This window comes from Helicoverpa zea, chromosome 25, assembly GCF_022581195.2.
Source record: "Helicoverpa zea isolate HzStark_Cry1AcR chromosome 25, ilHelZeax1.1, whole genome shotgun sequence".
In the NCBI taxonomy this organism is placed as follows: domain Eukaryota; kingdom Metazoa; phylum Arthropoda; class Insecta; order Lepidoptera; family Noctuidae; genus Helicoverpa; species Helicoverpa zea.
In genome coordinates, this window is record NC_061476.1 from 9,184,240 (window position 1) to 9,208,146 (window position 23,907).

General features: G+C 47.4%; 2 protein-coding genes across 6 annotated transcripts; one reads left to right on the forward strand and one right to left on the reverse strand.

The window, feature by feature from the left end:
- Nucleotides 1-4,581: 4,581 nt before the first annotated feature.
- LOC124642589 (epidermal growth factor receptor kinase substrate 8-like) lies at nucleotides 4,582-21,611 on the reverse strand. 5 transcript variants are annotated; one of them, XM_047181044.1, is made up of 16 exons: nucleotides 21,462-21,611; nucleotides 14,299-14,588; nucleotides 14,157-14,227; nucleotides 13,847-14,085; nucleotides 13,194-13,296; nucleotides 9,592-10,148; nucleotides 8,952-9,044; nucleotides 8,679-8,804; nucleotides 8,343-8,428; nucleotides 8,146-8,270; nucleotides 7,917-8,060; nucleotides 7,354-7,405; nucleotides 6,291-6,380; nucleotides 5,807-5,934; nucleotides 5,160-5,348; nucleotides 4,582-4,931 (listed from the first exon to the last, which is right to left on the reverse strand). In XM_047181044.1, exons 2-16 carry the CDS (start codon nucleotides 14,522-14,524, stop codon nucleotides 4,860-4,862), a joined length of 2,301 nt encoding a protein of 766 aa, XP_047037000.1. In that variant the 5' UTR covers nucleotides 14,525-14,588; nucleotides 21,462-21,611; the 3' UTR covers nucleotides 4,582-4,859. The 5 variants fall into 5 exon arrangements, with proteins under 5 accessions (XP_047037000.1, XP_047036999.1, XP_047037003.1 ...); XM_047181043.1 differs by having other exon boundaries at nucleotides 8,343-8,431; XM_047181047.1 differs by lacking the exon at nucleotides 8,679-8,804.
- A 33-nt stretch (nucleotides 21,612-21,644) lies between these two features.
- On the forward strand, nucleotides 21,645-22,667 carry LOC124642590 (Na(+)/H(+) exchange regulatory cofactor NHE-RF1). Its single transcript, XM_047181049.1, has one exon. The coding sequence runs from the start codon at nucleotides 21,730-21,732 to the stop codon at nucleotides 22,216-22,218; it is 489 nt and encodes a 162-aa protein (XP_047037005.1). The 5' UTR covers nucleotides 21,645-21,729; the 3' UTR covers nucleotides 22,219-22,667.
- The last annotated feature ends 1,240 nt before the right edge of the window (nucleotides 22,668-23,907 follow it).

The following is a 23,907-nucleotide window of genomic DNA, read 5'->3' on the forward strand; positions in this document are numbered from 1 at the left end:
CCAGCAACAGACATAAATCTGCACTAATGAACATAGCAGCACTTGTCATCGGCAGCTTGTTTCTGGCATCATTGCTGCCCACGTATCTGTAGTGTTTGAGAAGAACCTCTGTGGGTCTACATCAACAACAATATAGCAACTGACTACACTGGATGAGTGCTTATTTATAACTTTTGCTGGTGGAGTTTCGATTCCCTCTAGCTGCCGGAGCTCAGGATAGAACCCTGGGTGCTGCAGTTGATTGATGACAGGCCCGCCGTAAGCGGGCGTGCAGCGCGTGCACAGCACGCGGGCGGCACGTCCTAGGGGGCGGCAAATCTAGCGAGTTATCATGTAATATTAAAAAAATACAATATCTTTTTACTAATGATTTGATTTCAATATTTCCGAACACAGCAATAGCGCTAAGAATATTACTTACACTGCCGGTTTCAGTTAGGTACATCTGTTGAAAGGACATTTTCAAAATTAAAGATTCTTAAAAACGATTTAAAATCAACCAGTGGCAAAGCGTGGGGCAAATGCTATTTAGGGGGCGGCAAAATTTAACCAATAAAATTTCAGAAAAAGGCCGCCTTAGCTTTGGTCGTCTCCTATCAATTTTGACTGTTTCACCCTTTGCATCAACAAAAAAAATCGCGCTCGCTTCGCTCGCGGCTTTTGCACTTCACTTCTGTGCATATCTTCCTTTTTGACTTTGCTTTGTTAATTTACAGTGGTTTTTATTTGTTTTGGTTCCTTAGACTAAAAAATTTTCGTGCTCGCTCCGCTCGCGCTTCCTTACATATGAAATGTGCCTTATGCGTTTTTAACGGGAAACCCACCAAATAACATATTTAACTGACTTTAAACATTGTTATGTATTGCAATAGTTATTTACCAAAAGTAGGTGGGTTTTCTGCAATCAGAGCGGTGCATGTACATATTTTTTTCTGTTGGACAAGTAAGATGGATATGAATGGGCGGGGGGGTCCGGACCCCCGGGATCCGCGCCCCCCCCCCCCTTATATATTTTTTGTCAAAACGTATGTAGTCGTAGGGCGGCATAATCAGTTTTGCACGCAGGCAAACAAACAGCTAGCGGCGGGCCTGATTGATGATACCTTTACTCGCTGCACTTAATTGTTTGTTGTTTGTTGTTAGTATTCCGCAGTTCGCGGTTACATACATGAGCAGCATGAAAAGTTGGTACATACGGGTAACACATACAAATTAGAGTATATAAGGAAAGAATCCGGTACACCCAGTAGTAAGTAATTTCTCATTTTAAGATTTCTTTTGAATAATGTGTAAATACACCTTCACTGCAAAACAAAGCGCACCTTGTATAATATTAAGATCCTTATAGGTACTCGATAGGTACCTATGTTTCTGATATTTCTGATCCTGATTCTGACCCACCTGAAAATGAGTGTGACCAGTAAATTGTTGTTGTGAGCATGCCCACGGTGGCCACTGCGGTAGATTGGCCATGACCGTCAGGATGACATCTTTGGATTTGTACTACTGGTTTACCAGACGGCGTGAACCTGTCCTCTTTCCATCTTTTACCCTTTCAGGAGTAGTTTCTGGTCAATGTACGGCGAATAAAATAAACTTTTTGGAATTTGGTCGGTTTGATTTATATCGTGTGTGTGTAACATAGATTTAAAATAGGTTCGCGCCCTGTACCTAATCACATTAAATCCTATCCCATATACTCTATGATATTCTGTGGCGAATTGTAAAAAGTAACCTAATCCATTCAGTGGTTTAACCACAGGAGTCATTATTAGTTTTCATAATTTACATCATGTGTGTAGAGGTCAGGCAAGTACCAATGCAACTTTTCTAAGTCTGTATGTACTTTCTAAGTATATCTTAGACACCATTGGCTGTGTTTCGGATGGCACGTTAAACTGTAGGTCCCGGCTGTCATTGAACATCCTTGGCAGTCGTTACGGGTAGTCAGAAGCCAGTAAGTCTGACACCAGTCTAACCAAGGGGTATCGGGTTGCCCGGGTAACTGGGTTGAGGAGGTCAGATAGGCAGTCGCTTCTTGTAAAGCACTGGTACTCAGCTGAATCCGGTTAGACTGGAAGCCGACCCCAACATGATTGGGAAAAAGGCTCGGAGGATGACATCATGTGTGTAGAGCAGAGATAAATGAAATGAAATCGTTTATTTTGCAAGTTGGACATTACATCACTTTTACACGTCAGATCTAAAGTTCTATTCTATTCTATTTTTGTATATGGCAATCCGTGTCGATGTCAATTTCGACGATTCTGCCAATGATAAGTGGGATGAGAAGCAAGAAGTGCTTTTAATAGGAGTATCGAATGTTTTGACCAGTTGACAGTTTTCAAGGGAGAATTCCCATTGTTTGTAATGACTGCCTCTTATATGGTGTTCTAATTTTCGCGCATTTTTGTTCTATTTACTTCGTTTGTAAAAATATTTATTTTTTATTTTTACGTATTTTACTTTTTTCTTTGTGCTAATCGACATATGTATATTAACCAGTATATTAACGTGATTAGGCACGACACACTTTGTATACATATTGGTACGAGTTTCCGCTCGCTAGTGCTAACGTCACTGAGATTGAGCGCGGACGGACGGACGCACATTCGACGGGCTAACTATAATTATGTAGTTTTGTGTCTTTTTCCTCAAAATACAAAATATTCTGCGGTTTTATTTGACAAGTTGCATTAGTTGAATTTATTTATGGAAAGTAGAACAAATGCAGCATAAATAATTCGTGCTGGACTAAGTTATGCTTTCACGGTAAGTCTAGATATAAGTCCGAGTAATTTTTAATTGGGTAGTATTTAAACGCAAATCAAAAAATATCCTTTTTCTATGCAATAAGATTCCGAATTCCCATCAAAATTACTGATTGCACAGCAAAATATTCAACTCAAAATATCACTAAACACACTACAATTTATTTTCGCAGCGTACAGCGATTTTTCCTAAAGCAAAAGCTTTTTCATCAATGCACAGCTAATAATCTTAATGCACATTATACATGTTAACTCTTTTTCTTTTAAATATAGCTTCTATTTTTATATTATTTACAGCAGTTTTTCAGAATGAAACAGCATTTTATTTGTCTCAGTCATCTTATTATTTATTAATTACGGCATAATGAGACCAGCAAAAAAATATAAAATTAAATACAAAATTGTAATTTATTGAATTATTAAAGCGCGTCTTGCTTTCGCGGGGCGTACACGTTTCCTTTTTTGCCCTAATAATAATAGGCAACATTTTTAGCTTCTGCAGCTGGCGCCACGTACTTGAGTCGGATCGCAAGTCCGATGATATGCTTGCATATACATACTATAGTTCTTTAAAAAAATAGGGCTGGTGCATTGTCAGTCATTGTCAGTATTTCCTTTTGGCATACATTTCATATAAGTAGTCATTAAAAGGCTACTACTATAATATCATATTTCAGAATGTTTATAGTCAGAATCATCTTTTGGCATAGTTTTGGAATTTTTATTTTCCTGTAAGAAGCATGCAAACAAGCCTGAAGCATGAAAGCAGGCATGCAGCATGTAACCAGGCATGCAACATGGAAGTAAGCATGCAACATGCAGCAAGCATCACTTCTGTCACGGCTCCGGCGCTTCGTGGCTCCGGCGGTCAAATGCGAGCTTATCGTCGCAGATGATTTTCACGCTCACCACCGCAGCTTCGGCTTACTGGCCGGCCGAGCCGGCCAGCCTCAACCGCGTTGGCGAGCGTTAAAATTACCTGCTCCTCAGCTCGCAGGCCGCCTCGCCCCTCCGCGCCTACGCGGTTTTGAATTGCACTCTAGGGGTAGGGCAGACAAGACTACGTGGAGTCGGTTTTGCAGCGATTTGTTTTCGTTACTAGCTTCAATTTTTAATACAATATTTTTTAATTGAACTCTATCTTACTCACTCGCGCCACTCTGCACTCCAGTGACGAAAAAGCGCGCGAAGCCGCGAACCTTTTTCAGTTAATTTGTTCTGTTTTTAGAAATAATGCAATGTGACAGGATTTTTTTGTTATAATAATCATTTAATTTGTCGAGCATGGCTTCTTGAAAATTAAGACAAATATGATGAACAGGTTTTGTTGTACTTACTGGTTAATATGCGACTGGGATAGTTATTTTGCTATGAAATATGGAAAATTTGCTGTGCAGTCAGTATTAATGCTATGTATGTAGTATTTTTGTACAAGAATAAATTTAAGTGTATTGCATTATAATAAAAAAAGCAATGTCATATTGATGTATAATTTCGAATTATCTGCAGTTTGAGTGTTGTTAAACATTTAGTTTATTTGTAGTGAACTAAGTTATTTGATGTAAAAAAGAATATAAATGATGAGTATTAATTGATAGGCGATTATTTATTTGATATGCAATTTATAATATCCCTTTTTAATTGAATTTCATCAGTGACCGATTTTCGATGAAGGACGGGATGAAAACCGAGCATGGAATGACACAAAATCTACGATATGGTGACCAGCCCGTAATTCTCTCGATTGTGCGCACCTATTTAGATATCGTAGGTATGCATAGTACAAATAAACAAATAAAATAAACAGTGATTAACAAAAAAAATATTATTTAATTAAATAAATATTTTAATATAATTTAATTTAGAAATATTATAAAACTTATACATCTATAAATAATTTACCGTAGTTTCACTTAACTGTAATAGTATGAAAACATTCACCCCTTATAATAAATAGTCTATCGAAATGTACAACCTCGTGGTGGTTATATTGCACATTCCCTGCACTATGTCAGCAGGTGGAGACGTCGTCGCTGTCGGTGTGTGCGTGCGGCGCGTGCGCACACTGCAGCGCGCGAGTGTGCGTGCTCACGACACCTCCACCTTCTCGCGCGCCTTGCGCAGGATGCTCTGCAGCTCCGACGCCGACGTCGTCTTGTACTGCAACACACGTCATCGTTACCAACACCAGAGATTCTCACAGGATATTAACTAAAGTGTACTTATTTTACACCTTCACACCGCTGCCTGTAGTGTAAGTTATTGTAATCACGTGAAGCTTGAAGACAGAAGGCATTATTTACCACCTGTATGCTTGTGCCGTGTGCCCACAGCCACTGCAAGAGAGTGTGTTGTGTGGTATGAGAAATGGCAAAGAATGTATCTCACCCCCGAGACGTTCCGCTGCACGAGGATCTGGCTGTAGAGGCGCTTGCCCTCGTCGGCGCCGAGCGCCTGCTCCAGCTGCGGCCGCGTCAGCGCGAACAGCTGGTGGCCGGGCATGCGCAGCGCGCGCCGCGTGCTCGCGCTGAACCCCTTCGCCTCCAGCCACTCCGCCACCTCGTCCGGGTTCGACTTCTGCAAGCGCACACAACAGACAAAACTTATATACCCGACTTCTACACTAAAAAGCAAAAAAATAATATTTTTTAGGTACATCGCCCTAGAAATTACTGTCTCGTAGATGCAGCTATGTTTATTTCGCCCTCAACTTCTGGGCCGATGCACCTTAAAATCATTTTAGAGTTTTTAAAGGTCCACCTGGAAAGTATAGCCTATCAAACCAAAAATAATTTTAGGCGTCTTTGAGTAATCGGTGAACATAAATACATTTGAAAAAAGGATCCCGACGAATTAAGAACCTCCATTTTGGGAAGTAGGTTGAAAATTACTCTATATAGTCAAGAACCAAAAAAACACGCAACGCTAGCATTGTAAAGCCACGCGTTTCATATTCATTATTAGCTTTGATACCCTATATCTGCGACTCAGACATTAGTTTCCCTGCGATGGAGGGAGTGAGTGCGGGTGACTACCTGGTCGATGAAGATGTCGGGCGTCTTCTTGATGTCGAGCTTGTTCTTGCGCTGCTGGATGGCGGGCAGCACCATCTTCAGCTCCTCCTGCAGGTCTCCGCCGCCCGAGCTCACCATCGACCGAGTAGCTGCAAGTATTACACGTCATCTCACTTATATTGCAGCTCTAAGATGAGAGATCATAGTCAAGTATACGCCGTACGGGGGCAGGCTCGGGGATGGGAGACAACCTTTGTCAGAAGAGTCTCACCACATTTGATAAAGGAGATATTGAATGTACATAGGATATATTGTTGACGGTACGTAGCTACGCGTAGGAGTTAGCCACACAGAAGCCAGCTAGTCAAACAGACTTAGTGGGTTCTATTCTTATGACATGTGAGTGATTGTAAGGGTCAGATTGGGAGCTGGTCTGAATGAGCCGCTGACTGTTGGCTGACCCTGGTAAGACTTGAGTACGAGCTAGTCGCTGCAGTGTACTCACACTTGATGGTGTCGGTGGAGGTGCGCGGCGGGTCGGCGGGGGGCGCGGGGGGCGGCGGCGGCGGCGGCGGGGGCGGGGGCGCCGACCGCTCTGTAACATCACACCTTTGTACCACAACCTGTACTCTCTGCTGAATGCAGGCAATATAGGTAGGTACTATATAAATCCATCGTTACCACATCATTTTATTACAAATACATCTTATCTAAGTTAATTTGCATACACAAAGAATGTTCAAGAAAGAGAAACCGACTTTTTGTGGAATTTCTAGATCTGATAATGAGATTAAAGTAATTACTAATAATGACAAAACATATAAGCACACTTACCGTGACACGGTTACACACACACGAACATAACATTTATGTAAGCGAAGCACACACAGACGCACACAGGCGCGCGCGCATCGCATCGTGAGTGATCGATCAGCGACGCTGCACTCGACGATTGCTATCTCACAATCGATTGATGTACTGAATTCTTTGGAAGGATAGGGTTACTAACAAACCAACACCAATGTTGATAAAAATGAATTTTAATAGTAAAGTAGGTACAAATACGGAGCATTATCTAGGCGGCGAGGGAGACGCCCCGTTGCGTACGCGACGCGGCGTCCGCCTCGCTCACAATATATTAATTGTATGAAAATATACCCATATAATTTGTTACATTTACATCATATCTAACTACGTTTAGATATATTATAACATTTGTGTAAATATTTATCGATCACTCACAATCTAAATAATTTAAAAGATATACATAAAAGGGACGCGAGCGCGTCGCGGACTCGTCCACGAGAGGCGCGCCCTGTTGCACCTATACATTTACAAAGTAAATAATTTAAATCAGACTTGTATGAGCTGCGGCTGCTAGCGGACTGTCACACACACACGACAAGCGCACACACACACAGAGCGCGGGGCGCGGGTCAGCGCGGGGGTGCGCGGGGAGCGCTAGAAGTAGCGGAACTCGCCCTTCTTGCCGAGGCGCTCGCGCCGCACCCAGTCGGCGGCGCCCGCGCCCCCCGCGCCGCCCGCGCCCGCGCCGCCTGCCGCCCTACCCGCGGGGCCCGTGGGGCTGCTGCCGCCGGAGCCTCTTCCACCGGCGCCTTCCTGCAACACGACGGTCGAACATTACTCACAGTGCCACCGAGTCTCCTTGGTGTTCTGTCATCTCCATCATCAGGTAAGGTCAAAAACCTGAGTTTTCATTCAATTTGTGCTTTCAATTTTCGAGAGTTACCCTCGATTTCTCATACGGGTATACCAATTCATATAGAAAGTTTTCCTAAATCGGTACAGGCCTCTTCGAAAAATTGAGTAACAAAGACAATAAATAATCGTCATCATCATCATCTCAGCCATAGGACGTCCACTGCTGAACATAGGACATAGGCCTCCCCCTTAGATCTCCACAGATACCTGTTGGAGGCGACCTGCATCCAGCGTCTTTCGGCGACCTTTACATATAAGGTCGTCTGTCCATAAATAAATAATTTTTGTGGGAAATCGGTTTGTAAACTCCTGAAACTCTTCCGCTGACTCTGAGAGCCTAGATAACATGGTACTCGCGTGGTTTAGTGTATTGTGAGTGCAGCGCACAGGGCGGGCACAGGGCGGGTACCTGGTAGTGCGTGTAGATGGGGTTGGGGTAGAGGTGCGGCGAGGCGGGCGGCGACGCGGCGGGCGCCACGATGGTGTGCGGCACGTGCGCCGTCACGCCGCGCCGGTTGCGCGCCTTCCACCACTTGCGCGAGTCGTCCAGCACCTGCAACGAGCACCAACCATTGTGTAACTACGACATACGGAGACGACAGTTCATATGAAGTATATAGTGTGTGTTGTGGCCGCACCTCGAGGTACTCTCCGCGCACGACGGTGAGCTCCTTGTCGTTGTTGGCGGTGCGCGGGTAGGTGACGCGCACCACGCGCCCGCCGCGCGCCATCACACCGCGCGCCCACGCCTCGCCCAGGTCGTCTGCAACACGTCAGCGTCACGTCACGTCACGTCACGTCACCGGCGACTGACGTGACGTGACGCGCTACCTACCCTCGTCCCGGTCGGCGCGGTACGGCTCGCGGTCCGGCGACGACGCCGCGCTGCCCGAGTCCTCGCGACCCTGCGCGCGCATGTTCCTGCTAACACCACTCAATATTATTGTATGTCGTGTGGGGTACACGTTTGAGCTCAACTCACATGATCACCGAATGACTTGTTTTCAATGCTAAATAGAAGAACTGTTGGACGTACAGTTTTTGAGCAAAATCATGGCTAATTCAAAGTTTTAAATAGCCTCTTTGAAAAGAAAGAATGGAAGACAGATTTAAGTAGCAATAGTTTGTGCAGCAGACACATGTTTAGCCACGCTGGTGCGGCGTGGGGTACCTGGCGTAGGGCGCGTACTGGTCGGCGTAGAGGTCGGGCTCGTCGCGCTCGTAGCGCTCGTAGGCGTCCGCCCCCCGCGCGCCCGCCTCCCCGCCGCGCTCGCCCGAGCTGCGCCGCGGCGACGACCTGCGCACACACACACACCGCTTGCACCACACACGGACACACACAGACAAGCACAAGGTCCCTCTACACAGTGTACGAACACACACTGAACAGCTACGTCACACAAGCACGACAGCAGAGAGTCGACAGAGATAGTGACACACGCACCTGCGCAGCGGCTGGTCGTCCACCTGGTAGTCAGGGCTCCAGCCGTCCATGAACACGGGCTGGTAGGGCGGGATGGCCGTCTTCCACTGCTCCCTGCGACACACACGTTACAGGTTAACACTTTTGTACTTAGGTACTCTTCTCCTTCCAGGTGTAGCACCACCAGCGTCCACTCCGGGCTGCTTTGTGAAAGTTTCTACAACCCTCAAAGCGATTTGGGCTCGAACCGGGAATCGAACCCGAAACCTCATGCTCAGCAGTCTCTACCAGGCAGTCTGTTAGATATACGGCAAACACCAAATATACATGAAGGGGTCAGTCGATTTCATTGAAGCCCTTCGAGGATCATAATTAAACCAGTATTCGTTGTTGCCTGCCGCAGTCACTCGATGATGTAAGTGCTGCGAGTCTGTAAACATTCCGGAGCTCGGTCGATGAGGCCCAGCATTTGCATATTGTATAGATATCACGATAATTTTTAAGATAAGGTTATCTGCTGCCTAATAATAAATATCGGCGGTCCACCGCGGTACGCTACGCCGGGCGGATTATCTGGCAGGCTAATAATAAGCCACAACCAAGGATTATAGCGAGCACTTCTCGGAAAGCAGATAACGTTATCATCAGTAGAGCTCGGTACCTGGGGATGAGCCAGGCGTCGCCCAGCGAGTGCCACAGCTCGGTCTCCTTGCTGGTGACGCAGTTGGCGAGCAGGTTGAGCGCGTCGCGCGTCAGCAGCGGCTGCACCACGCGCGCCGGCAGCCGCCCGTCCGCCGCGTCCTGCGCCGCGTCCACGATCAGCGCCAGCGGCGTGAACAGGAAGTGCACCAGCTCCGGCGCGTTGGGGTCGTGGATGTGCGCGCGCAGCCGCGCCAGCAGGTTGAACGACAGCTTGAACTTCTGCAGCACGTCGACGAAGTCGCGCTCGGGCGGCGGGCGCGTGCGCAGCGCCAGCATGCCCTCGCCCGCGCCCGCGCCGCCCGCGCGCCGCCCGCGCGAGCGCCGCCGCCGCTCCAGCTCGCGCTGCGCCGCCGCCGCGTGCTGCAGCCGCGCGATGAACTTCTCGATGTCGTCGAAGCAGCGGTTGAGGATGGCGATGTCCTGCTCGTACAGCCGCTCCGAGCCCGTGGACGACGCGTCGTCGCGCTCGCCGCCCGACCCGCCGCGCTCGCTGCGCCCCAGCTGCGCCGACATTTGCTGCGAACACAGAGCGCGTGAGAGTGGGACCGGCACCAGCAGCGTCACAGTGACTCGCGACACTCACGGTGAGCACGGCCTGCCACTGCTGCTGCGTGTACGTGTGGTAGAGGCGCGCCATGCTGCTGCCGCGACTCGGCGCCGACTGTTCGCGCGCTGCTCACTATCGCGCAGATAACACGCACTTATCTGCACCTTGCTCCACTCATTCATGAAGCTTTGAGTATCGCACAGGGGTAGGTACTACTGTACGTCAGGGGTCACAGATAGCGCTCAATGTTCTCCGGCTCCTCGCCCGGGTGTGCCGACAGTGCGGAATTGCAAGCGCGTTGCTGTCTACGGATGATGCCGACTACAATGCGCATGCACTGTGCTGCACGTCGCGAGATGTTACGAGAGATTGATAGATGTTAGTATTGTCTATCAAATGTACTACTTTATTAACACAGGAGTAATAATCTAATTTGTTTTTAACATTGAAGCTGATAAAACACTTCGATAAGATATTTTTTAATATTTCCTGTGATTCAACTACAAAATATGTACCTAAGTAAATATTTTAATCTGAGTGACGATTAGACGTTCTGCTGTCTTCCGGGATGTTTAACCTCTTACTGCTGAACACACTGCGACACACTATGTTGTGTTAATACATCGGATGCATCATAGTGCGTTATATGCGTGAAAGGAAAGTATTGCAGACTTATGTAAGGTTCTAGAAAAATAATAAAGTAATTATATGTATAGCGGCACGTCTCGGTGCAGGTTACTCATAAGTTCTCCCTCATGACGCAAACGCATTGTGGTATGGTACCTAATCCTAACACTTAATACTAATATTTATCTTCGACAAAAAATGGGGTTAGGGAGAATCTCGTCCCTGGATCGCGGCCCAGATTACACGGCTCTATACCAGTTGGGAAATTGGGCCCAATGCGCGGGCCAGCCAGATTACCACGAGAAATAACTAACGTATAGGTAAATCGACACATTGGTATTTAATTTCATGAAATCGAATATTTGTGAAATTTTTCACATCTCAAAATCGTCAGGAAGCAAAAAAAACTTAGATATTTATTTATTTTTTTGGGAATTTAATGAAAAACTTACGACATTTTTCATAACTTTCATAGACAATATTCACGTCAACATAATATGTTGCCAATGTCAATTCAAGTTGTGCAAGCATATCATTGTGTTGTAAAAATCTGATTCACATTGTTATCTACGGCAAAGAGCAATAGGAAAACAGGCAAGAACGTAGGATAAAAAAAAACTGAAGTACTACAATATTGCATAAAACATTTAAAGTTATTTACAATAGATATTTTATCTTTTAGACATGGAACATTTGCCTGCCACTAGTAAGGACAAGGGTTTTTAAAATGATGCCTTCACAGAGAGGCGAATCGATACTAATAAAGAATGGATACAGATACTAGGTATAACACGTATTAACTTAAACGGTCATGAGGTTTGACGTTGTGCTAATAGGAAGACAAGATAACCTGATAATGATGGAATAATTATTAAGGAAAAAGACCATAAATGCCATCAAAATGAAAAAACCATTGTCTGTAAAGTCGTTTTACTGACGATTGTTGAACGTGACAACGTGAGTAGCTGCCGATTGTGCCTCTTTGTCGCTCGCTGCGTGCTCTCGCTTGCACTTCAAGCCTTAAACGGAACGCCTCAGAGCGAGGTAACGCCTCAGAGCGAGGTAACGCCGCATGAGTCATGTTTTTTCGTGCGTGCAGCCGGCTCCATCGATTTATAAGACGTTGTCACGTCAAAAGGATATTAAATTAAAATACGAATTCGTGAAGCAATGGAAAAAGCAATGAGAACCTCCTCCTTTTTGGGAAGTCGGTGAAAAAGTCAAATTCCACCTGAATCATTTACTACAGATTATGACATAAGCGCTATGATTGCTAACAAAACTGTATTTCCCAATGTTACTTTACTCGGATCATTCGGATATTTGTTTCATTTTGTAAGCGCTTCCAACTGTTATAACGCCGTGTTATCTGGTCCGCGAGTCGCGACCCGGGGGCGAGTTCCCCCCTAACCCAACAGATGTACATAAACTGAATAATAAATAAATGGTGGCCTTAATTATCGAAATCCGTATCCGTTTATTATGTTGTTTGATAGGTATTGTTTGTTATTCCCCGGAGCAGTGAATGCAGCGGTATCGTGTGAGCGGCCGCCGCTCGCGGTGACGCGCTATCAGCGATCGATGCGATAGCGCGGCTTATCGCGCGCTTGTTCTAGAAGTGACATTGTTCCGCGGTGACGCACCCGACTGCGCCGAGTTGCCTCACTCCACACTACTCACGCATGTGTAGCCACCAGTCATATGCTCCTACCTAATTATAATATTCTCACTTGTTGAATCTCGTAACAGATAGTTTTTTTGTTATGTATAATAATGTAGGTGGTAGGCACAACATTTTATTATTTTAGTGCATGTATATATGTTTAATGTCTTTGTTTTACATGTTTGTTTACAAACACGAAACTCGACACTTTTAGCCCAGCGCCGATATGTCTCTCACTGGAACCGTTACAAACGTATTAGCAGGGTCAATATGCGTTGCTGTGCACAAATAGCAAGTATAAAATATTGGTAACGTTCTTAAAAAGTCGTGGTGGCCTACTTAGTGGGTAAAGCACCATTAGAGCACCAAAATACAGCAATAATAATAAATATTGCGACACCTGCACTCGCGGTAGGCTAGCCTCGTAAGCTATTTATTAGCTTGTGTTACGGGTGCTGACACGACTGATAAACTAGGTACATTTAGGTATTTTACTTAAAAATTAAATAAATTACATATACACATTTACACAATTACATATGTACACCCAGACCACAGCCAACAAGTAAGCTCATCACACAAATGTTCCGGGAATCGAGAATAGATCAATTCAATAAACCGTTTTACTTGAAGGAAAGTGTATGTCCTATTATATATTTCTAGACGAATATATTATTCTGAATGTCCTGGTCTCAGACCAGTAGAGTACATGTAAGGCTCGTACCTGTCTGCGCGGGCGCTCGGCGTCATTCTCCCGCTCGCGCTCCCGCTCGCGCTCGATGACGAAGTCGCGCGCCCCCTCCCCCGCGCCGCCGCCGCTCACCCCCCTGCGCACACAACACCACGTCAACACATGTCGCACAATGTCACTACATCATGTTAATACAAACAAACAGATTTCGTAGATCATCACTACTGCTACAATAAGCGAGACATCAAGGCAATTATTGTCTTGTGTTTGTGTGGTCAGGATAATCAGATCGCCCCTGGCCGCTGCAGCCTCCCGGCCGTGTTGAACTTAGCACTGAACACCTAAGCTGCCCACTGAACTTTGCACCACTATCTCATCTGCACTATCTAAAGCCTCGGCGGTGAAGCCCGTGCACGGCGAGGGTCAGAGCTCGCGTGCAGCACTCTACACAGTCAACAAGGCTGCGGGAACAGCTGCCAGTACCAGGAGTAGGCGGCCACGGGCAGCGCGATCTTGTGTTTGATGTAGATCATCCGCGGAGCGAGCTCGACTGAGCGCCCACAGATCTCGCGCGAGATAATCTCCCGATAAGGTGTCGCGCTCTCGACGAGCCACTCGACAGATAAACGCGCGCTATCGCGTCAGGCGGAGGCTGCGCGCGAGCAGTTCACGGCCGCGGGACTCACTTGAGTGCGTTGAGCTCCTCCACCAGCGCCTGCGCGCTCACGTCGTGGCACTGGAAGATGTGCAGCTCCCGGCGAGGCGCCGCGCCCCCCGCCCCGCCGCCACCCGCACCCCCGGCGCCACCCTCCGCCGCCGCGCCCACCACGAACGCGAGCACGTTGTTGTACAGCTCAGCGGGCTCCGGCGACGTGAAGGCGGTCGGCGAGTGCACCCACGACGCCGGGAACCGCTCCATGATCGACTGCAACCAGATACACAAGTGAGCACCAAGCATGCCCCCCCGCAACCCTCCCACCGCGCAGACATACTTACCCCTGTCTCGTAGTCCATTACCAGCACCCACTGGCCCTCCAAGCATAGTTGCATCTTTTGGCTCCATATTCCTGTTAACAAACAGTTTGGGTCAGTTCGACTGGAAGGAACCGAGAAGACTTCAGTGAGAAGCAATACGAACCGTTGGTTTTCTCTAGCTGTAGCAGCCTGCGCATGCCGTCTGCGGGGTAGACGATGCCGGTCTCCCTGGTGACGGTGAAGGTGGCGAGGTGCTCCAGCACGTAGACCGTGCGCGCGTCGCCCGCCTCCCCGCCGCCGCCCCGCAGCCCCGCCAGCTCGTCGAACTCGTCGAGCGCGCGCTGCGCGTCCTGCCGCGAGCGCGCCGTGCCGCCGCCGCGCGACCCCATGCCTCACGCGCGTCGCATCGCACTCGCACTCGCACTCGCACGCGTCCTGTCGCTGCTCCTGCAACTGCACCACACTACTGTTAGCAGCGCTACTGGTGATAGTGTCCTAGTCGGCAGATGTCACCGGCACGGTGTACAAACATGTCTTAAGAGGGATATTACTGTTCTTTGCTATTTAAATTCTGTATGATCTGTAACCACTACACAGGGCCAGATCCAGCCTTCAAAAAGGACACATCTATCCAAAGTATACGGGAGTGTCTACGAGAGGAGACTTAAGAGAGATTATTGAGGTAGTACATAAATATAGGAAAAGTACATAGTAAGAAGTAGTAAAATGTACACAGGACAGTACATGGGGCGTATGTAAGGGAATAATACCTATAAAGAAAAAATAAGTGTGACGTCAGCAATAAATTGAGCATCCTACAGTGGCCACTGCGGTGTATCCGTCACAGGCTGTATGGTCATTCTATGTGGTTTGGTACAACGCTAGAGATTTGTTTGAACGCAATCAATATATTATTCCTGACGACCTGGTCTCAACAGGAACAGGTCTGGAAAAGACTTCCCAATGAGGTTACATAATACAACTGACGCGGTTTCCAAGATCCGGGTCCATTCCCAGACGGGTTCAACATTGCTTCGTGGGTTATTATGACAATTTCAAAGAAGCCCTGAGCCCTGGTAGCTGATGGTGAGCCTCGAGAGGTCTGCTACTGCTCGTGAGTGCTCCTCGTCTCGCTGGACTATGAGCGAAAGGGAACAGAGAGTGCTCCTGTGTGTCTGTGCTCCGTTATTTTTTTATACATTTACGGAAATGATAATTGGTGCACTTTCCGAAATATGGCAGCAACGTCATCATGTTTGAAGTTGGTGTGTTTTAGTTTAAGTAAACAGTGTGTAATAGCAAAGAGGATGTGTTTGTAGCTGCGCGCGCAGGGAGGGCGATTTCTCCGAGTGAGAGCTGCGCCCGCGCCGGCGGGGCCGCGCGCGCCGCGCATCCCTAACGAGCTCACACCGACACATGAGGATGTGTCTCACGAGGGTCCAGTCAACAGTACACCTCTCTCCTCCTCCTTATGTATCGCGAGGTGGATGATACACACGTAAATATGCGTAGCTTAAGTGTACCGCGTCATCAGATGCTAGGCGAGGGCGCGGCTACCCTCGCTGTTACGAACGAGGGCTCGATTCTGCTAATTTTACTTAAGCAACATACGATTCACATCCGACTGAGATCCAATTACGATTGAAGCGTTTGCATTCCGCATTTTTTTATTTATTTAGGAAAACCAACAAATCTTACACTAGTTACAATGAATGTTATTACGAAATCTTAAATCTTATGCTAAGTGTAGACTTAATTATAGGTTGCCACAGCATGCATAATATGTTTTACCTTTTTTACAATGCAAGAATGATAATGTTAACTAAAATTAAGATTAAGAGAAAAAAAATGCTGACAAAGAAATAAAACTAAGGACGAGGCTCAACAATCAATGATCAGTGAATAAGGACAAGATGTGGCGGCGAACAGTGGGGTATCTGTCTCAAAAGATATCAATATTGTTGTTTTTCTTGACTAAGGGCTGATTTTTCAATCATCAGTTAACTTCTATCTGAGGAATAAATATGGCGGTTTGACATTTTTTTCAATACAAAAGCTGTCAAAACGTTAAAAATACTCCTCAGATAGGAGTTATCTGGCGATTGAAAAATCAGCCCTAAAACATTATATTGATCACATGACATTATATTAATCCTAAGTTGCTTTTTGACGATGTTTGACAGAACGGAACATAAGTGCGAGATCTGGGTAATCTATCTGAGGCATTGATTTTCATTTTATGCAAAAGATCGGAAGAATCAATATAACTGTTTATCAATTTGTATAGGAACATATGATTCAGATATAATGTACGGTCTTGCAGGCTGTTCATGTCGATATGTTTCAAACGCGCAGAATATGATTTCAAACGTTTGGCCTCATTGCATTGGCATCTTACTTGTAAGATGCCACATAAACCTTTTTTGTACAGATTCTAAAAAAAGGTTTATGTGGCATCTTACTTAAATAAACGTTTTTATCCTTTTCTGTGATTCAATAATAAAAGTTATTGACTGCAAATGATTTACGATTGTAGAGCAAACTACCGTACTACCAATCGCAAACCAATGAAATGTCGTTGGAATACGATTGGTCTTATGTTCGTAGCAGAATGCCTGCTAAGGCTAAAACTGCTATTGCGATTCAATTTTTATTCAGACATTATTAGCATAGCAGAATCGGGCCCCGGAACTAGCGACTAAGTTATTTATCTTCTAATCTTCTAAGTTTTAATATTCATGTGTTCGAGCAAATATTTTGTAAGAATAAATTAATAATAGAACAATATCGCTGAAAACCAGCTTCAACCAGCATTTTGCTGAGCGAGCCGTATTGCGCGTTTTAAGACGCACATTTTTCCGTGAATTTTTTTCTTGTTATGTTTATATTGTCCAAGTGCAAAAAAGCTCATTTTGTTTTTTTGTTGACGTTTACGTTCAATGAATAAATAGTTTCAGTAGATGAAATACACCGAAGACAGCGGAGTTTGTGCCGGGCGGGACCGGGAGCGCGCGCGTTGATGTCTTCAGTGGGCGCGCCGGGACCGGGAGCGATACCCGACACCCCTCACTCACGCGCCAAGCATCATACTTTTTTTCTATTTAAAACACCTATCATACGATTACTTAGACACCGGTACTCATTATTATTTGCTAAGTACGCATTTTGCAAGCTAGCAATTGACTCACTGATATCAGCATTTTTAACGCAACCTTATTTTAGGTAGTTCTAGTTAGAATGGCTTATGATTAACGTCATCATTATGTATTAGTACAAATAGAGTTTATGATCGTGGCACGGTATGGCGCGGGAGGCACATGCTGAGCCTCGCCACACCGACACTGAATACTGATGAGCTCGCCGGAGTACAGGGGGCAGGGGGGGGCAACTCGTTTGGAACTAATAGAAGCGTGAGAGTCGCCCCCAGCCCCTCTGACTCACGCGCATTCGCGTACTAATAGCGGCGTCGCATTCATAACATTAACTCAGTGGCTCCCGGAGCCGACTCAGTGGATCAGAAGCTGTCCACAGCATTACACACAGCTCATTGCTCGAGCATTGTTCCGTGTGTGTAGTAGCGCGCGCCGCCGCCAGAGGGCGCGAGCGTGCCCGTCGCGCAACTCGCATACTTCAAGCTTTACGTAATCGAATGTTTTTTGTTCGTAATCAAATATTTGAGTCGTAGCGGGCGAGATATCGCCGCTCACGCTCACGCTACTACTAGTAGTAGTGCTCACTGGCACTCCTGTGGGTACCAGCGCTGTTTCACTGCACTGCGGGAGTCCCGGTGTTCAAGTGTATGTGCTGACAGCAGGCAGGGGCGGGATAAACAGTGGTGACGTCACAGCCCCCCCCCCCCTCCCGCGGCCGCGTTGGAATGTCGCCTAATCACTCATTACACCGGCTCACAAACACAGACGCGCGCACGCACACTCGCGCACAGCAGCGCGTCGCTACGCACGACACGTCCGCGTGTAGCCGCCACTGCTGGCGCTGCTCGTGCCGGTGATCCGAGCGACTCGCACAGCTGAGCACGTGTTCACACATCATACTCAATACTTTATATTTATAGTTGTTGTATACAGTTAATGTATTTCACAATCATGGACCCTGTCGGGCACAGCATATATTGATGTCTGAAAGGGTTGCGCATGTGATAAGATAACCGTTGTACCGGGATGGACATGGCGTTGGTTCTTCTTCTGTCACTGTAATTCAGTTCCTACTGCTGTTGTGATACAGCACGTCATTCACACTTCAGCACATAGCTATTTGGGCTGCGGGATTGTTCGAGGCCTGCGGGATTGTTTGAAAGTAACTCTTTCGCGGCCCTGGTACATAAAAGGCCTACGAAGGAACACGACGGTTTTTTAGTCAGTAAAAGTCTAACACTCCCTCACCGTTGCTAACCCACAGTGAAAAAAGGGTAGAAAAAAGCACATAGCTATTTCAGGGCCCGATTCTCCTAATTTTCCTTAAGCGACGTACGATTCACGTTCGACTCGATTCGACTGAGATCCAATCCCGACTCGATTACGATTGAAGCGTATGTGGCATTCCGCTATTTTTTCTTTGAAATAAACGATTTTATCCTTTTCTGTCATTCAATAATGAATCATTTTGTCTGCAAATGATTTACGATTGCAAAATGATTGTACAGCAAACTACCGTATAGACCAAAATCACCAAAAAAGCAGACCAATCGCAAACCAATCGAATGTCATTGGAATACGATTGGTCTTATATTAGTAGCAGAATGCCTGATAAGGTTAAAACTGTTATTCCGATCATATTACGATTCAATTTCTATTCGATTTTGACAATATTCATCATCATCATCTCAGGCATAGGACGTCCACTGCTGAACATAGGTCTCCCTCTTTGATCTCCACAGATACCTGTTGGAAGCGACCTGTATCCAGCGTCTTCCGGCGACCTTTATAAGGTCGTCTGTCCACCTCGTTGGTGGACGTCCTACGCTGCGCTTGCTAGTCCGTGGTCTCCACTCCAGCACTTTTGACAATATTAACTTAGGAGAATCGGGCCCCTGTTCTTGTTACTGTGACTGACAATTGTAATGGAAATGTATGAAGACCGTCATGTCGCTGCACTCGTCATGAGTTACCTATTGGAGTCTGCAAAACTGTCAACAAATATACTGTCATCAATATATGTATTAAAGGTCAAGAGCTTGTTTGTTTTTGTTGCTTGAGCACTTTAATCGCAGAAATGACTGGTCCGATTTAAAAAATTGTTTCAGTGTCAGATAGGTGCATTTGTTAAGGAAGGTTACGGGAGACACACCTTTAAGTATTTATCAAGCCTGGTCCACGTCCGGAGCCTGCGTCCGTGAAGTACCCCGGGGTGTGTCCCTCGCCCACTGCACCCCTGTTCCGATGAATTCCCTTCAGAAGCCTGGCTCGCCACACTTCCGAGGGAAACTCATCATTACTGATGAACGAGGATAATGCATCCTATATTCTGTCCGAGTACAGTTGAGTTACACGGCTAAGCTGGACTCAGAGGATTTCCTCTAGATTCCTCACTATATTGTGTCTAGTCTGAGAGCCACTGTCTACTCAGTGTTATTATATTTATTGTGACCTTTCTTAACCATGGAAATAAAGTTCGTTATGATTTTTGCTTTTATCATGTTGTCCTTCATGTTTCAAAGCTCTAATGATAAGTAATCAATGTTGTTCGAGCATTCGACACTTTCGCCACCGGCGGCGGTGATGTGTTAGCTTTCACTTTGTTTGGGAGGTGCGCCCGCACATGTCGCCGCTTCATAACTACCAGTCATTAGCAACAGAAAGTAGTCTGATCACATTCATTAATACAATTAATATTATTGTTTCAGTAGTGTTTGTATTATTGCAAGTATCTGCAGGTCGCTCTGTGCGCGTGCGCGGGACACAATGCTCCGTCGCTCGGTCAGTGTTTATTGTTGCTCATGACAAGTTGTACGCCGCGATAAACTGTTGGCATGATATCAACCGGATTCAGCAGAACATTCGATTAATGCGCCATTTGCGCCTCGCACAGTGATAACGCACCGATGTCATCCGTGACACATCCATACGTGCCGATGCTCCAGCGCTCTACCAGGACATGCGAGGACTCGCAGCAGTGCCCACGGGCGCGGCTACCTGCACGCACTCGCACCTGCTTCCTCCAGGGTGTCAGCTCAAGTGGCCCGGCACTGGCGCGCGCACATTGCGAAGGTCAGATTGATCTTCGCGAAATTATTGGGCGATCACGTAGGTGCTCGTGTCGGTATTGGTTCATGTAAGAATTCGGAAGTACACGTACACACAGCTATGGGAAAGTTGCAGTGTACTTGTTATTAACTGTTCTAAAAACTGCTTGACTTGAGAACAGCAAGCGTCAAGCCCTTATTTATGCAAGATGCAAGGAACCAGAACTAGGTCAAGTACTCACAACTCTGCGATAACATACGTACTTATTAGATTTCCCAATTCTGTAAAGGTATCTTTCATGGGTTGTATGATCGAGCTATCTCTGTTCACAAGCATGCAGTGTCTCGCACGTCACATGCCGGCGATGTGAGCGACGTCACGGTGACGGGAGCGCTCAGTTCAGTCGGGAATGCAGAGATGGTGAGGGCAGCGAGTGACATGGCGGTGGTCGCGTACACTCGCGCCGGAACTCCATTCGCGAAGCTAACTGTACGGCGCCTTGTGCAGCCAGCGCACGTCCCGCCCTTCCGGACAGGCTGCGGCGCGGAGCCCGGTCGGCCGGGGCCCGGGCCGGCCGGGGCCCGAGCCGGGCCGGCGGGGACCCGCTGCGGCTGACCACGTTATCAGCGTGAGCAGCCGCCGGAGCAACGACCGCGGCAGATGCTCCCGCGCACCGCCATCTGTCGGACACGCTGCCTACTGTCGCACAACAACCGTTCACATTGTTTTCCTTGTGGCTATTTCTTCGCGTTGCAACCCGTCGGTATTAAAGGGGATCACCTGTTCACTGCCACCACATTCTTGTAATGCACAACTTTGACATACCTCAATGCCCGCAGTAAGGAAAGCTTGACTTTTGTAACAATGGTAATACCGTGGTATTGCCTTACAGGCACTCCCTTCCGTACACATAAGATGTTCTGCAAAACCCTTAGAATCATTGAATCTCAGCAATGTCGGGTATACTAGTAGCGGCATATGACACACACACACACACAGAGACGTCTGCGGGAAAGCGGCTCGGCCTCGATCCCGAGCGGTGTGCGCGGGCGCCGGCTGTGACGTGTCAGCCGCGCGGCGCAGTGTAACGCGCCTGCGCCTGCGCACCACGACTCACTGTACTCACCCCAGTGTCAGCCGCCCCGGAACACTCACTGCTGGGAATCAGTCCGTACGTGTCACTCGCGGCGATACTTGGCGCCTCAGCGGCGATTCGGTGTGTACTGGAGAGCGAGGCAGCGCGCGTACCCCGCCGCCCCCACTCTCGGCGGCGGGGCGGCGGGGCAGCGGGGTGCGGGGGCGCGGGGCGTGGGAGAGGCTTCGCGCAGGCAGCGCGGGGCGGCGGCAGTCTCCGGCTGAGCGCGACGCGGAGCGCGCGTCACTGCTACTGAAACATGTCCGCGAACGGGTCGGCGGCCACGGAGCCGCGGCTCTGCCACGTGCGGAAGACGCCCGACTTCGACGGCTACGGGTTCAACCTGCACGCCGAGAAGGGCAAGCCCGGCCAGTACATCGGTAAGGTGGACGAGGGCTCGCCGGCGGAGCGCGCGGGGCTGCGGCGCGGCGACCGCATCCTCGAGGTGAACGGGCACAGCATCGCGGGCGAGAGCCACAAGCAGGTGGTGGCGCGCATCAAGGAGCGGCCCGAGGATGCCGAGCTGCTGGTGGCGGCGCCGGCACCCGGCGAGCCCGTGCCCGCGCTGGACGCGCCCGCCGACGCGCCCGGCGCGCGCGACAGCCCGCCGCCCGCCGAGCCGCCGCGGCTCAACCTGCACATGACCGCGGCCGAGATGCGCGCGCACCTCGCCGCCAAGAAGAAGTTTGACCCCAAGAAAGTGCCGATGGACCTCAAGTCCAAGTTTGACATCGTCAAGAAACTGTGATGTGTGTGTGGAAGGTCGCGTGCCGGTGTTGTGGCGAGCGGCGCGCCGATGCCGCTCCGCGCGCTGTTGCCAGCTCGCGCTGAGCACATCAATTGGAACAATGACATCGATGGTGGCGCAGGCGCAGGTTGCTGTGCACGATCGCCCGTGTGTTGTACAATTAATGTAAAGTTATCACGTACATTATGTAATATAATTTAAAGCGTTTTATAGAAATTGCCATTGAATTGAATAAAGTGTTGTTGTATATATATTTACCTAGCCTAGGTACCTAGCCGCTATACGTTTTATAGTACATAGGAATGATACATTGTGTGTAATTTATTTTACGAATTCAAATATTTTTGATTTTAATAATTGATTATCTAAATGTGTATCTAGAGTTACTTAGGTACTCGAGTGTGAATATTATTTAATTGTATTATCAATAAAATGTATTGCAAAGCAAAGCCGAGTGTGTGCTAATGTCCCAGTAGGGCGCGTCACCTGCGCGCTATCTCGCGCGACACCTGCCTCGCACAGCGCCGCGCGGGGCCGCTATGCGCGCCAGATATACTACTCACTATGTTATAACTAATATTTATCTAAAAAGTCGTGACTTCCTGATATAAATGGCCTCCACTCAAATAATTTGCCAGGAATGAATCGTCGTCACAGCCTAAAATGTTCACGTCTGCTCAAAGGTTCAAGCTTTACGAATTTACCTTTAAAGGACTTTCGGGTCTGCAAACATACATTTTGAGTTAAACACTTGCTTTTTAATTAACAGCATTATCTTTAAATGAAAATCCTTGAAATATGTGAAAATATCTTTGTATAAAACGTAGTTTGGTTGATTTCTTCAAATGCTAATAGTAGGTAAATACAATTCGGATATCCTACTTGCCATGGCAGAACTACCTCGACTGACATGGATCAGCTGACTACAAACACATGACGAGGAGGCAGGTGTTCACGTCCACACACAACAGTTTATATTCAGCTTCTGGTTAAGTTGTGAGACCACTCTGTGGTAAGCCAATGATATTAGGATCAATAAGGTAATTGCCGCAGACGGTTGAGGAGTTCCGTCGTCCACCACCAAGTCAACTCGACGCCACGGACTTCCCTGCCTTGTAGTAAGTAATTTCACACATCCACGACATCAGGATGTCGAACCGTTTTGGAGCAAAGCGGGCCTACAAACTACAGTGGTCTTCGATTTCTGTGGGCTTCCATCATCACGTCCTGACTTGGTGGCAATAGGACTAAGGAGAATATTATTATTTTTTAAAAATAATACATAATATGCATTTTATGTCGTGTGGTTATTTTATGTGTGACCAGAGTGCATGCAGAGGCTTCAACTTTTTCATGTAATTATTTGATGATGATGTCCTCCTAGCCGATTATCGGCTACGGCGGCTGTTCTCATGTAAGGAGATTAGCCAACTGCGCAGGACATATTATAGTGCACAAGCATTTGCGAAGACACAGGTGCACTCCCTATTCCTTCACTCTCATAGCCCGATGGGACGGCAATCCGACACGACCGGAAAGAGATCAGGCGCAGGACCGACATTTACGTGCTCTCCGATGCACGGGTGAATCAATCACCAACTTCCAGGCTTCGGGCTGCTTTGTGAAAGTCTTCTAAAACCCACAAAGCGATTTCGGCCCGACTCGGGAATCGAACCCGAGACCTCGTGC

Excerpts from the sequence above, each read along its gene's own strand:
- LOC124642589 (XM_047181043.1), bottom strand. The coding sequence starts at position 14,524 with ATGGGGTCGCGCGGCGGCGGCACGGCGCGCTCGCGGCAGGACGCGCAG. Across the intron at positions 13,297-13,846 it reads GAGGAGCTCAACGCACTCAA|GGGGGTGAGCGGCGGCGGCG; the intron begins GTGAGTCCCGCG and ends TTGTGTGCGCAG. Across the intron at positions 8,271-8,342 it reads CCGCGCCGACCGGGACGAGG|ACGACCTGGGCGAGGCGTGG; the intron begins GTAGGTAGCGCG and ends GACGTGTTGCAG.
- LOC124642590 (XM_047181049.1), top strand. The coding sequence starts at position 21,730 with ATGTCCGCGAACGGGTCGGCGGCCACGGAGCCGCGGCTCTGCCACGTG.